This window comes from Parasteatoda tepidariorum, chromosome 4 (genome assembly GCF_043381705.1).
Source record: "Parasteatoda tepidariorum isolate YZ-2023 chromosome 4, CAS_Ptep_4.0, whole genome shotgun sequence".
Taxonomy (NCBI): domain Eukaryota; kingdom Metazoa; phylum Arthropoda; class Arachnida; order Araneae; family Theridiidae; genus Parasteatoda; species Parasteatoda tepidariorum.
In genome coordinates this window covers 45,385,332-45,400,181 of record NC_092207.1, presented here as the reverse complement: position 1 = coordinate 45,400,181, position 14,850 = coordinate 45,385,332, and the positions used below count along the sequence as shown (strand labels likewise).

Sequence of the window (14,850 nt, the reverse complement as noted above, 5' to 3'; positions counted from 1 at the left end):
ATGAAACAAAGCTCCATTTTTCTTCTCCTTTACCAAGAAACTTACTAAAATTTTGAGCAAAATACGGAAAAAACTCAATTACTCGCTATTAATTGTAAGATTTCTTATTATAAATTTTAAAAAAGAGATTTTTCTTATGATTTTTAAAAATCAGATTTTTTCTTACTTTTATTTTTTAACTAAGCGAAACTAACTTTAAAAGAAAGAAAATTTTATTCAAAAAGAAATTTTGTTTTTATCAAATTAAAGTAAAAAAAAATACACGGATGGTCATAAATACTTTACTTTAGATACTTATTTTTGCACTCAACCTTTTTTTTTATAGAATTATATATTTTAATTTATCCCACGTAGGTGTTTTGTGAGGGTAGAAAAAGTCAACATAGGCATGAAATCACTGATCATGAAAAAGATCATACGTATGTTTCATAATAATTACTGTTATTTTCTTAATATAATTTTCGCATTTTTTTCAGTAAATTTTTTATCGTAAAAGTAATTTTTCCTTCAAAAAAGTATATTTGCTTCTATGAAACAAAAGAACTCACCAAAAAACGTTCTCTAAAGGAAACCTCTCTATAGGATCCCAAGTCTTTAAAAATCCGATATGAAGCTTAATTAATAGCTACAAAAACAAACTAACATAAAAAAGCTAACATATAGTAATTAGCAAAAAAAAAAATTAATGCGAAAAATAAAATCTTATAACCATAAAAACAAGCTAACAATGAATAATTAGCAAAAAAAAACAAGTTAACAGTTAATAAATAATAAAAAACAAAAGTACTATTAAGCGAAGCGAGTGGAAGAAATTGATATAAAGCGCAAAGGCAAGGGGATTTGGAAGAGCTGGCTGGCCATTTCAAAAACATAGCCAACGCACTAATTCCTCGTCCTCGGAAACTAATTCCCTCGCCAAACAAAAAAGACCTCCTTCTTCTTTGTACATTCGCTTTCCTGAGAAAGTATTTATAAGTTAAATACATTTAAACATGATAAAACTACTAAAATATGTTTCAAGATTTACATTTCTTATTATACGACATTTATTTATATTTGTACGCACATTTAAACTGTAATTAATTCCAAAATACCGAATAACTACTTTTCAAAGACGTAGCATTGCATTTACTACCTTTCCCTGTAGTGCCAAGTTAAGGTGAAATGAGGTATGAGTTCATTTTATCTGTATTCTAATGGGATGAACTGCAAAAGACGGGTTTTGTTCACTTCAATAACGTAAAGCCACCAAAAAGGGAAACAAATAATATTAAACAAAAAAAATTGTAACTGTTTTAGGTGTACTAATTGAATAACTTAGTGAAGGAACCAGGTAAGTGAGATAGTTACAGAATGTTTCCAATTAAGAAAAAAAAAACACATATGCCCACAAAACAAGATAATATACTTACCACATATAGGAGATATTGAAGAAAAGTAATACACTGAAATATATATTATTTTGATTCAACAACATTTTTTTATAATAAATTTCAACAAAAGACATGCCAAAGTTTAGAAATCTATGACAAGAATAAGGATTTTCAAATAAAGCTCAGTACATAATAAGAGATACAAGATAAATAAAAATTTTATGATTGATAAGAAGATAAATACGAAATGAATACTTAAATTGTAGGTATATTAATTGTTAAAGGAATATTCAAGGGTTAAAAGAGGTAGATATAAAGTACATTTAAATTACTGAAGAGCATAAAGGCTTTGAAAATGTGTATTGAAAATAAAGCAAAGAATATAGAAAAAGCAATTAATTACCTCAATACGGACCTAAGTGCTCATCTTGGAAAAAATGAGGAGGTAGGGTTTTTGGTGTAGGGAAAGCTAGTCAGTGAGTGAGTGCCTCAAAATTTAGAAAAAAAAAATCTTTGACTGAAAAGAAACCAGGCAAGAGATAACTAATTAAAAATCAAGAAGCTAAGATTAAAATTGACTAAGTAAGCCCCCAGAAATAAATGAAGGAAAGGAAATTAAAGCTTATAATCGGTGATACTGTGAAAAACAAAGTCATAAAATAATTTCAATGACATTCTTCTTCCAGAGCACGGAAAGACACCAAAGGGGAGGGAAGAGGGACTTTCATTTGCCCACAGGAATTAATATCAGGCAGAAAGTTTAATGACTGTTGAAAGTAAAGAAGAACAAATGGAAGGTTAAGATTCTTTCCAAAAGAGAAGTAAAATGTTTGCTAGAGGAAAATTTATTTAATATATTTACGTTTAAATTGAGAAAAAATCCCTTCATTTAAGAAAAATCATCTGAAAACTTCTCAAAGAGTAAACTCAAACTGTTATAAAATAAAGGAAAAATATTTTTTTTTTGAAAAAATAAAAGGAAAATATTTAAATAAAGAAGTAATTGAAACGTTTCACAAAGTGTAACTATGACACTGAGTATTCTGGGATACATATTTGTCTGAGTACTTTAAAAGAGTTTTGGTTTCTTAACCAACAAATTACTTAAGATATCCGACTGCGTAAAAATAGGCAATTTCGTGAAAATTTAGATTTTTTTATTGACTATCTTTGAAATATTGTTCTTTAGTTTTCCAAACGCCTTTAAAATTTTGAACTCAGATTTTAAGAAGTAAAGCTACAGTTCTTTTAATTTTGTATGTTAACAGACGAAAACGAAACTAAACTTCCGAAAATATAACTTGAATTATTGTGTTGTGCTTTTAATATTTAAGTTTCTCATTTAAATGAATTATATTTTATCACACATCAAATAAAATTCATTTTTTGAAATTATTTTTTCGAATTATTAGTTTTTTTGCTGTCAGAAAAAATTTAGAAAATGTTTTTACGCTAACACACATTACAACTAATTATTATAGAATTCTTTGAATATTTGTAAGTAGATTCAATGCTAGCGATATTTTTAACTAAAAGCTAAGTAGAAATATTTAGAATTTTTCAATATTAAACAGGATATTTAGTTCTATTTCATTGTCGTTTTGAAATTTTTTTAAAGTTTCAGTTAAAAAAAATGATAATTACATCATTGATCTAGAAAAAAATATTTTGATATTAATGAATTACATTTTGTTCTGGAGCTAATAGCGTGAAATGAAAAATTTGTGGCTTTTTAATTCAAATTTGTCTTTCTTTTGAAAAATATTTTAGAAAGTCTCTAAACGTTAAATTTATAATGCTAGAGACTCTGTTTACCAAAAACAAAATTAAAGTTTTAATTAAGCTTCTTTACAAAAAAAGTACTGTACCGATACTAGTCGGATACCTTAAACTGGAATACTACATTATAATATTTTAGTTTCTGGTGGGGGAACTAAGAGACCTCGGGTTCTAAAGCGATGTAAAAAGAACTGGGAAAGCTGTTTTGGAGTTGAGTAGTTATGGACATAAGAGGACGGAAAACCTCTAATTATTAAAATTACACATTGCTTTTAAAACAATGACTGAAAAATATTTGTTTTATTGCACTCGCAGAAATAAAACTTTTCCTTTGAAATAAAACTCTCCCTTTGAACTAAATTTTGTTCATTTCAAGAATTATTTCGTCATAAAATCATGTGATTTGTGACGCATCGAGAACTCTCAAATGTATGACGAAAATGTTTTCTCAACTTGAAACGTCATCACAGTGCATCGTGGGAAATTTTTAACTTGGATGAAAACAAGACGATGGAAAATAAGGTGACAACAAAATATGACCTGGTATGATGGTCGATGAATTGGCCTCGTACCAGAAAGATCCCAGGTTTGAATCCAGCTTCGGGCATGGATGTAATTTGTCTCTCGATTCTATCTGTATTTCTGATATTATCAAACTGACATTGATCCAGGTATATAGTGTCGACGAAATATTGATTATATAAAAACTTAGATACTTAAGTAACACGCGTTTTTCTTTTTTGGGAAAAAATAGAATGATGAAATATTTCTTCACTATTGACGAAATTCATTTCCTCGAAAAAGTGACATTAGCTATTTAGTCACTTTGACGAATGTTCGTATGGATTTTATACCGGGTAACAGTTTCAACAATAGACGTAAAAACTGTTTCATAAAATTTGCGTACATATGTCTTACAGTATGTAGAAGTAATTCTAAAAATTTTCAACCGACTGTAATTTTTATTGTATGACGCAATAAATAGTGAAGCTGAAAATAATGAGTAGAAGATGAATAACACAAAACAATTTATTTCACTTCATATACATTTATAATCAAATATTTAAAAATTAGAATACCATTTCACAAAATACGTGAATAGAAACCAACATTGTATACAAATCATTAAAAATTGAATAAATAAAAAGTAAATCAATGTTTCTGGTCGAGTACGACTAAATATAGCAGTCGTTAAATAAAATAAATTTGTGCGTTGTACGCCATTGTAAAACATCAATAAATACACACATAACAATCTATTTACTCATATAGCACATAACTAATAACAGTTATTGTTTAACTTTTGCAAGTATATGACACATCGATAAACTGCACATTAAAAATAAATAAATGACTTAGTAAAGTTTTTTTGGAGGAGGACCTTTCTCAATGCCTAATTAATTACCTAACACTGCAATATGGAAAAAAAGTATGTTTAATTGAAAATTATTTAATAAATATGAAACAAGTACACTGCAGGAAATTGCGAATCAAATTACTGTAAAAAGTAATGGCACTTAAGGTACCGGTACTTTTTACCGTAAAATCAATTTTTATCGGTACAAGTTATAGGACAAACATCTGATATGCGGAACTTTTTACAGCAATAATTGCCGTAAAATCACTGAAGCAAACTAAATAAATATTACAGTAAAAATAACAGTATAATATTTTACGGTAAAAATTGATTTTACGGTTGATGTTCCCCAAGTGCCTGCAATTTGTATCATAATTTGATTCATATTTTTTAAAGAGGATATCTAAAAAAGTGGCTTGTTAAGTATTTAAAGTTGCTTAAAGATTTTATGCTTTTTTCTCGCTGTTCGCAATTGTTATATCCAACGCAATATTTTTCAAATCAATCGAATTTCAATTTTAGAAGTCGCTTCTTTTTTTTAAAGCATAGGCACCATTTACAAACATGTTTAGAACGAAGCAGCACCTTAATGAAATATAGTAGACTCGCGTTTATTAATTCCTGTCCTAAATGAAATAGAGTAAAAAGTGTTAAAACGAGTTTTTCAAAGAGTTAAGAAAATTAATAAAGATAAAAATTAATTATTTGTTATTTTATATGGTAATTATTTCTTTTACTTTTTAATATCATACTTTTTTATTAAAAGCATTATGAAACGTTTCAATTTCAGTCGCTTCAAGAAATGATTTCTGAGTTTGAAATAGGAGTGATTTATGTAATCTTTGTTGCAATGAAAAAAAGTTATGGAGTACATTTAATTATCTTTTGACAATTCAATAAAAATAAAGAGTGTTTTATACTAGTCAAATTATGAACAGAACTAGATTATAACCAAAAAATAATTAATTAAATAATATACGTAAAATTTGCTCTTTTTTTTTACTAGACATTTTTGAAAAATATTGTAATTTTGCAAAAGCTGAAACGTCGGTACAATTTTCTACTTGTGAATCATCATTTGTAATATGTAATTTTCTTGATCTCAGTTTTGACGACAACAATAACATTTAATTAATACTTGCTGATTATAAAACTCAAACATTTTGTCAATAAATATTTTGTTTTTTAATATTATGAAATGTGTGTATTGTCTAAAAACAACTTACTTTTTTTGCAAATAAGTGATTTAATTAAACTTATTGCTTTTCCAAAAATATGCTTCAAAGGGGAAAAAAAATCATAAAACGGTATCGACAGTTCTGTTATTCATTTAATTTCTCATCTAAGACTTATAAACTGTATATTCTTATTTCTTGATTTTTAATTAGTTAAGTATTTTTAAACGCTATTGTAAAGATATGAAGCAACAATATGTAATCCATGTAATTTTAATTTCGTTACTAACAATGTGAAGGTTTGATGTTAAATGTAGTGTCTAGTTAGAACACGATATATTAGTTAAAATATTATAGTTATTGTAGAGCACTTACGAGTATATAAATTAATTAAGAACGAGGGGAATATGAAAAGCATAAAATTTATTGATACATGTATGTGAAGAGATTAATTACTTGAAAATTAGATATGATAGAATTTAATCAATTAAAAAACATAATTACGCATCATAAAAGAGTATCTACAAATGACTCAGAAGCACAAAATTATTACACCACAAGTAAAATAATTACATATCATCTACCTCCATATGAGGGTTTTAGGGGTAATGCTTTATAACAATAAGCACTCACATTTATAAATCAAAAACAAAATAAAAAATGTTTTTTTTCCTCTTTTCCTTTTTAAAATATCACATGTGATGATTGTATGTATGGCATACAAAGAAAGCAAGAGAAGAAGTGAAAAAAAATGAAAAAAGCCATTTTTAGAGAAAAGAAAATATAATGAAAAAATAATTCAAATTTTTAAAATTTAAAAAATCCTCACCCAACAACAAAACAAATTATTGACGTCAGCTCACATGATTAAAATATTGCTTTTCAATATGGTATTAATATAGCCAAAGGCATTTTTTTAAATTTAAAGACTTTTTAAAATTTTGAATTTTTTTTTTTAAATTTAAAACCATTTAATAATTTTTTCGTAATGGTCTTTCTTCTTTTCTTTTAAAAAAATGTTTTTCCTTCTTTTTGTCTGTTGCTTATTTTTCTTTACAATTTTATCTTACAGTATGGATTCTTTAGATTTGCAGCCTCTGCACTGTTAATAAAACTTAAAAAAAATGAAGAAATCTTAAATTCTTAATTTTTCTTTGCAAATTTAATATTTTCTTTCATTCTTAATTTTCTTTTACATACATATATACATGCTTACTTTTACTTTTTTTTCTCTTTTCATAACAACAGCTAGTTATATCAACAATTTAAATGCTTTTTTTCGCTTATTTCTATTATTTGCAAACGAAAATTAAGCTTTCATCAAAAAAAATAAATAAAATTAAATAAACGTATATTGTTTCACGGAATCTGAGATAAACAGCGTAAATTCTTTTATACAGACTCGAAAGACCTCACTTCTGACTTAAAATTAAAACAAATAAATAAAATAAAAGTCGATGTTACACGTAGTATTAATTGCAAAATGAGTTATTAATGTACACAACAAATGTTCCTGAAACATATCTTAAGCAAGCATGACTTCAGCCATTCAGGGAACGTCAGGGGAAAACTCAAGTGTTTTCTTGTGCCAAAGTGAGATTTTTTTAAAGAATAGAAAGACGTTCCACTCGAACACTTTTGTTATAGAGGTGGGGGTTACTTCCACTGAGGGATTCTGTGACTGTTTGCAAAGCTATAACACCATTAGTTGTGTTTTGACGAACAGCTGTAAATTTCCTTTGCTCTAAAGGATTAATTTTTTCTTCCTTCCATTTGCAACACCGGAAAACACTCTTAAATCCTTGGCGAAATCTGTAAAGCAGAAAATGAGTTGATTGTGTTGGTTATTTTTGTTCTCAATATGAGTTAAAAAAAGGTAAGATTTCTTACCAAACTTAATGTTTCTAAAACAGCGTATCGGACACTACTTTAGTGAATATAGATTTGCAGTATATATATATATATATATATATATATATATATATATATCAGAAAAAAAAATCCGTTCTTCAATTATTTAATAATTTTATTCCAATAACTTCAACNTATATATATATATAACATAACATAATATATAACATAAAAAATGGTCTAACGCAATTTTCTATTGTTGTCGGAGCATTATTAGTGGCTGGAAAATCACATAGTAGGATCCAGTTTTCCCACATTAATTTTTTATTGGTTTGGTTGTCATCAGCATAAAATTCATCTAAGTAATAACGGTTCTTTTTTTTCTTTTGTTTTCGAATGGCAGGCACTGAAATTTATTCGTTTCGCCTTAGAAGATGCCAGAGTTGTTACTCATTTCGTGTTACACAGTGGGCACCTGTGAACCAAAGTCACGGAAGCGAGTAGCATGTAAAGGTATTCAAATTAAGATAAACAACGTTTAAGAGCACAAAAATATTTATAAATGCAGACAGCTGTTTCGGATGCTCAAAGGGCAACCTTCATCAGTGCAACTGAAAGAAATGATCTCTATATATTTACCCTGTTTTCTCTCATTTCTTTCTGTTGCACTGATGAAGGTTGCCCTTTCAGCATTCGAAACAGCTGTCTGCATTTATAAATATTTTTGCGCTCTTAAACGTTGTTTATCTTAGTTTGTATTTTAGCACAAAGGTCGCCCACTTGTGTATTCATGTAAGGTTATTGTTTTCCTGAAAATATTTTTGTATCTCACATCTAAATGTATTTAACTGTACTGTTCTTATTAAGTTTTTAATTTTGTATTTTAAATTAAGAATTCAGGAGGATTGCTTTAATTATTACTAATATTATAATAACGTAATACTGCGTTACATTTGAAGATAAAATGATTCAGATTGGTGTCTGATCTTATTAAAAGTTTTACAATTATTATTTTTTGGAGCAAATTACATTAATATACTAAAATATAAAAACTAATAAATTTAATACGAAAATAAAATAGAAAGAAAGCAATGACAAATCTACGTTAGATTTTAAGTGGCGTGTATTGTGTTTTACCACATTGTAAGAAATTCCAGATCAAATTCTGGTATCGACAATTTTGGTGCTTCATCGGTAAAATCCAATTTTACCGTAAAATATTGTACTATAAATTTTACATTAATAATTATTTAACTATAATGATTCAGTGATTTTGCAAAAAAATATTACTGTAAAAATTAAGGAATATCAGATTGTTTTTATTTGTAATATTTAAAGGCAAAAATGGATTTTACGGAAAAATTCCGAGTACCGGTATTTTTACTATATTTGAACCGGGATATTTTACAGTGTATAGCAGACCTTTCATAAGGTTTCCAATAAAAAAAAAACTACAAGTAGTAAAGTGTTTAATAATAAATTATATTTTTAAACTACTTATCTAAAATTGCAAAATAAAAAGTTATATCAGTTCTTTTATTTGTAGTGCATAATTCGAAACAGTGGAATCAACAGAGTTAAAAACATAAAAAAGTCAAAACAGTCATGCTAACGTTTTCTTACCTGCTATTCATCCAGCAGTAGATGAATGGGTTATAGCATGCATTGGACATCGCTAACCAATAAATTGATAAGTATATTGGCTGAACATATGTTGCACTGGTAATCTGGGGTACATGATGAGCAACCAAGAAGTAAATATGATATGGTAGCCAGCAAACAGCAAAGATTACAACGACAACTATCATCATTTTTACGATCTAGTAAGAAAAAAATTTTTGTGTGTAAAAATCTGCAGTTTTTCAAAACAACAAATATTTAATGAAAGACGAACAAGATTTCTTTTGAGAAACTTTGTTGATTAGAAATTAAATGTGCATTTCATTTATTTAAAAAAAATTCATGTATTACTTATCAACAGAAAGTGTAAGCGTCTTATATGAACAAATATTTCAAAGATGAACAAAAACGTGGCTTATCATAGAGAAGTTCAAAGACTGTTAACGTTAGTATAAATTTACTTCGTTATGAACTTATATAAATAAATATTAAATCTGCTTCGCTCGTTGAAATTGTTATAGAAAGAGACCTCTAACTATCTTCTATGCTTTTTAAATTTGAATGCATTTCGTTTGATGTTGTGCAAGCTCAAACTTTTAATAATTTAGAAAACGACAGTACTTTTGTCAATCTGTCATCTATGTACTCTATATAATCTATACTTTCCACGGTAATAGAGGTTTCAATAGTATATATTTGCCTTACTCACTTCTCACCGTGCAGAATTGCTGTTTCGCTAACCCCTCTATAGCGTAGATATAGTGGGTTCAAATTCTGCTATTACACTGGAAGAATTTTCTTGGTGTTTTTCGCAAAACTGCTCTGTTTTTCAAACTGAAAAGAGTTTTTAAGACTTTCTTCCTATTTACAAAGCTATCCATATATGTATGTAAATAAATAATTATGTTCCACTACCTCGAGAAAAGAAGGATAAAATAGTATCCATGGTATAATATATCTGTGTTTAATATCTTTAAAGCACCTTACTTAAATATTTGAAGCCATTTTTCATGTCCTTTTATCCCTTGTTATAATAAAGAAACTACATCGGAATAAGAAATAATTAACAGTCATTTTAGTCCTCTCAACCCTTTATGTAAATTGCCATTTTTTATAAGACACGAAAATGCAAACAGAGTAAAATCATTCTATTTGATAAGAGGGAAAGAAATGGTGAAATTACCAAATAAATGGTAACATGTTTGATTTTACTGAAGAACTTTTTATCGTGAAACATTATATAATGGCATAAAAATCAATTGATTTTGTTACATTTATTTTTAAGTTTTGTATTTGTTACGAAATGTATTATAATAAGAACTATAAGTTTGAAAATCAGAGTTTCCGGTAAACCGTTACAGCAGCGAGCGGTAAAATTATGTCATGAATGTTTTAAAAACCGTATATTTTGTTTTGATTGCCAGAATCATGGTTACTTTTGCCAGAAACTTCCTTATCATACGACTATGGTAATTTTTCAGAATTTTTTTCTCCGTATAGATTGCATGTCAAATCTTATAAGCTGCAATATATTTAATTTAAAAATTTGAATGAAATCAAAAACCAACTTAAAGCTTAATATTAATCTTTAGATAACAGATCAACTGAGTGTCAGTTCAAGTTTTGTCCGAATTTTTAGCTGGTGTGTTTCCTACACCATAAGCCTACCTTCCGCAATTTATTCATTAAAAAGAAGTGTATAGCAGGAAAATTTTAGAATTAGTTTGTCTAGGTAGTCTAAGCACTATAATGGTATACAAATCAACGTATATGTAAAAGAAAAAAATCTTAATACACTCAAAGTATAGACAAGAGCTTATACCATTATTCTTATTTTTTGATAATTTATTTAAATTTCTATGTTTTATTAAACAAATAGGTATAGTAAGTGTTTTCCATTTTCAGATCTTCGTTCCATTCCATTATTTATGCCGATAGTATACACTGTTTTAGAAAAAAATAGCTTATTTTTTACACTTTTTTTTCAAATAGCTAAGGTATAATAAAAAAAATAAATGTATACTTTTTTCATCTCCATACGATTAACCGTAAAGTTTATGCCAAAGGACATTTTTACCTTCTTGATTTTGAAACCGTTTACTCGTTGTTTAATCGTATTAGATGAAAGCAGTAAATAAACGGTTTTTCTAACAAATAACAGCTTGATTACCATTTTATTTAAAGTCATTTTACTGTTTTGTTTGAATATGGTAAAATAATAATTAAATAAATGGTTATTTACCGTTTATTTCAGATAAATTTCTATCAGTGCATAATAAACCTCAATCCCCACCGAAATTCACCATATCACCGCAGAAAAATTCCTTTCTTGGTAACGCTTGGCTGCATTATTTTGAAAACGATTGCAACTTTTGCATTGGTATCAGATAGCTACAGTTTTATTTCGAGTGTCCTAGTTAGTTTGAAAAGTGATGGAAGTTTAAATAAGCCTTAAGCCCAATTCAGCTTGCAAACAAAAATTCTGCTTGTTGAAAAAATTAATTGATTCTTCTATTTTTATTTAGCTCAGAACAGCAGATGAGATTTCTATACTTCATTTAGTTTATTGACAGAAATTTTGATCGACTATAAACCCACTTTGGCAGTAAAATAACTATAAACTAAACCCGTAACACTCAGGAAGTAATTCGAACTATTAGATCTGAGGCTTCAGTGATCTAACAATTCGGAGAGAGGTTAAAATTTACTCTCACAGTCGCAAAAATTAATCAATGAAAATATAGTGACAATACATACACCGAGGAACCATCACATTATGACCACCCTCCATCTATAACAATGGGCTCGCCCAGGTTTTCATGGTTTCTCGACCAGGAACAATGTCTTCATGGAACTCATTAGGACCCATAATCCTCATAGAACAATCCCTGACACCTGTAAGCTACTTGAACATAGTTGCAGACCAGGGTCACCCATTCATGACAACAGCTTTTCCTGCTGGGGATGGTGTTTACCAGCAGGATAATGAACCATGACATAAGGGTCGAATCGTCGAGGAACATTAAAGTGACTTTCAAGTCCTGTCTTGGCCCCTAAATTCACCTGACCTTAATCCAATAGAGCATTTGTGGTCCTACTTCGGAAACCAAATTCGTGTTGCCACGCTACCCCCTTGCAATGTGAGGGAACTGCAGGACCACTTGGTGAGCGCTGGTACCAGATACCTCAGACTATCTATCAGCACCTTGAGGAATCAATGCCACGGCGGGTGCTAGCAGTTTTGAGGGCTAAGGGTTGTCCTAGAGGCTATTAGCAGGGTGGTCATACATAATGTAATGGCTCTTCGGTGTATATTTTTAATAGTAAATATCATTTAAAACGATTGTATGTGAGAACATCTTTTGTTCTTAAATATTTTTAAAACACATTGTTTTGACTAATTTAAAAAAAAATAATGATTCTCAATGCGTTAAATTATGCTTCTCGTTATTCATTGAATACTTACACATTTTAGAAACATTTAAATGTTAAATGTAGCTTTAACATATTTTTTATTTATTTACATTTTTCGTCTCTTTTAGGTAGTGTTAGGACTTTTTAAACTTTTATCGTAAATACTTCCACTGAAGCTCAGTGGCTGAAGTGAAACTTACTTTCTTTTTGGAAAAAAATACACTTTCTTACTTAGTTTTTCATACATATTTTTTCTTTCAACGACAAGCAAGGTGCGATCCTCACAAAGTGAATACAACTGCACATCTTAATGTAAGAAGAACTGAATCTCAGGAGACAAGAAAAAAAGCGTATCAGAAGCACTTATAAAATTTTAGAGATACCATAATATTTTTTTTTCTTTTCTTTTTTTTTTAGATTTTTATATTTGCACTTAACAAAACGCCTATCTGGATTGTAAAATGTAGAGCTCAACTATTTTTTAAAACGTCTGAAACTTAAATATATTCTTCAAAATATTCTTAGTTATCATAGTTTTATTCAAAGATTTCTGCAGAAAGTTTCAAAATAAATTCGTAAGCAATAGGGGAGTGTCGGGTACCCCCGCCCACTGTCAATTTCATATGTGCAGAATATTTTTTCAAGTCAATGGGCCATCGGACAATAATTTTTATATTAAAAAAAGATTATTTTCAAAGTTTCAAGTATTTATGCAGCTGGTAACATAGTAAACAATAGTTTTGAAAATATGTAGAATACAGTAGTCATGAAATTAAGAAAAATTGGTTGAATGTTTCGATTCGGTTTATCTATTGTCATTAAAATGGTCATTTTTATTTACACCTGAAAAAACAGTCAAAAAACATAATTTTTGTAACTGGGCGGGGCTACCCGTCACATTTTAAAAAGAGCTGAAAAATATGTTTTTTTTTTAAATTTCTATTTTTTTTAAAAGTTAAACTGTTCTTTCTTTTGCTTATTCTTTTTGCATTATTTAATTAGATGACAAAACAATAGAAACATACAAAAATATTGATTATTACTCAGTATTATACAGAAGTATAAGCAATACTCCTTAAGTGGGCTGGGCTACCCGACTCTCCCCTACATATAAGATGAAAACAAAACAGATCGTTGTTTAGCTGACCGCACTTTCATGCATATATTTGTATTTGTGATTGTATATTTCGTTTTGTTTGCACTTAAATTTTTCTTCTGAGTTTACTTTTTTTAATAACAATTGTTCTACTTTAAAAAATGATGGAAAATTAAATTTGGAAATTGGAAATAGAAGTAATTATTGTTTTGTGCTTTATACTGTTTGAATAAAAAAGCTTAAAAAAATACATATATTATAAAATTATGTATAATAAGAAATATATTTTATAAAAAATATATATTATAAAATTATGTATAATAAGAAATATATTTTATAAAAAATATATGTTATAAAATTATATATAATAAGAAATATATCTTTTAGAAGTATATATTATTAAAAATATATGCATCATAAAAATATTTTTTTTTATTGTTGAATATAAAAAACATGGGAATTGAAAGAAAAAGAAAGCGCACAAAATCACGCCTGTTATTTTTCGACAAACAATCATGCAATCATAATATTTATTTTTTTAACATGACTGTAAGTTTTTCATGGACAAAATATCTATTAATTAAAGTATTACGCAGATATTGCCTATCTCAGTATCATTGTAAAAAGACTCTTTTACATTGCAAAATTAAACGGACTTTTGTAGTTACAAAATAGCATCACTTGTTCCTTAAATCGGAAAGAGTATCCATAGTATCTTCCACTAGAAAGAGTATCTTTGTAACTAAAAGTTTATATCAAATGTAACTTTACCACGTTCTTGCGCGGAAATATTCAGTTTAAAATCTTGAATGCGAGAGATTTAAAATTTTTAAATTTTATAAACATGAAAATTTTATAATTATTTTACTTTAAATCTGCGTTTTACAAACAACTAAAGAAATATATAAAAATGAATGAGTACCTTTCTTTTTGAGTTGATGCTTTCAACTTGTTTTTGAGTACATTCTCCAATGCTTTGGCTTCCCCACAATTCTCTTCCCACTCTAAAGTAGGTGAATGTCATCGATGTTATGGGTAAAACATAGGTTACGATGAAAATCACAATGTTGTACCTGAAAGAAAATAAAAAGAATTTTTTTTGTATCAAAAATAAACATGGAATTTTTTTAATACATAACTGCAAATAGAGGAAATCTGTCTGTTAGTGAAAATGTGAAGAACGGT

The 14,850-nt window shown here is 28.0% G+C and overlaps 1 protein-coding gene across 1 annotated transcript in view; it reads right to left on the bottom strand.

The window, feature by feature from the left end:
- Window positions 1-6,703: 6,703 nt before the first annotated feature.
- The window catches only part of LOC107441943 (tachykinin-like peptides receptor 99D), a 62,985-nt gene continuing 54,838 nt past the window's right edge, over window positions 6,704-14,850 (bottom strand). Inside the window, exons 4-6 of the mRNA XM_016055365.3 lie at window positions 14,588-14,738; window positions 9,159-9,355; window positions 6,704-7,496 (exon numbers count right to left, since the gene is read on the bottom strand). Of these exons, the coding sequence (XP_015910851.1) occupies window positions 7,289-7,496; window positions 9,159-9,355; window positions 14,588-14,738 (556 nt within the window). The 3' untranslated portion in view covers window positions 6,704-7,288. The remainder of the gene's footprint in view (window positions 7,497-9,158; window positions 9,356-14,587; window positions 14,739-14,850) is intronic.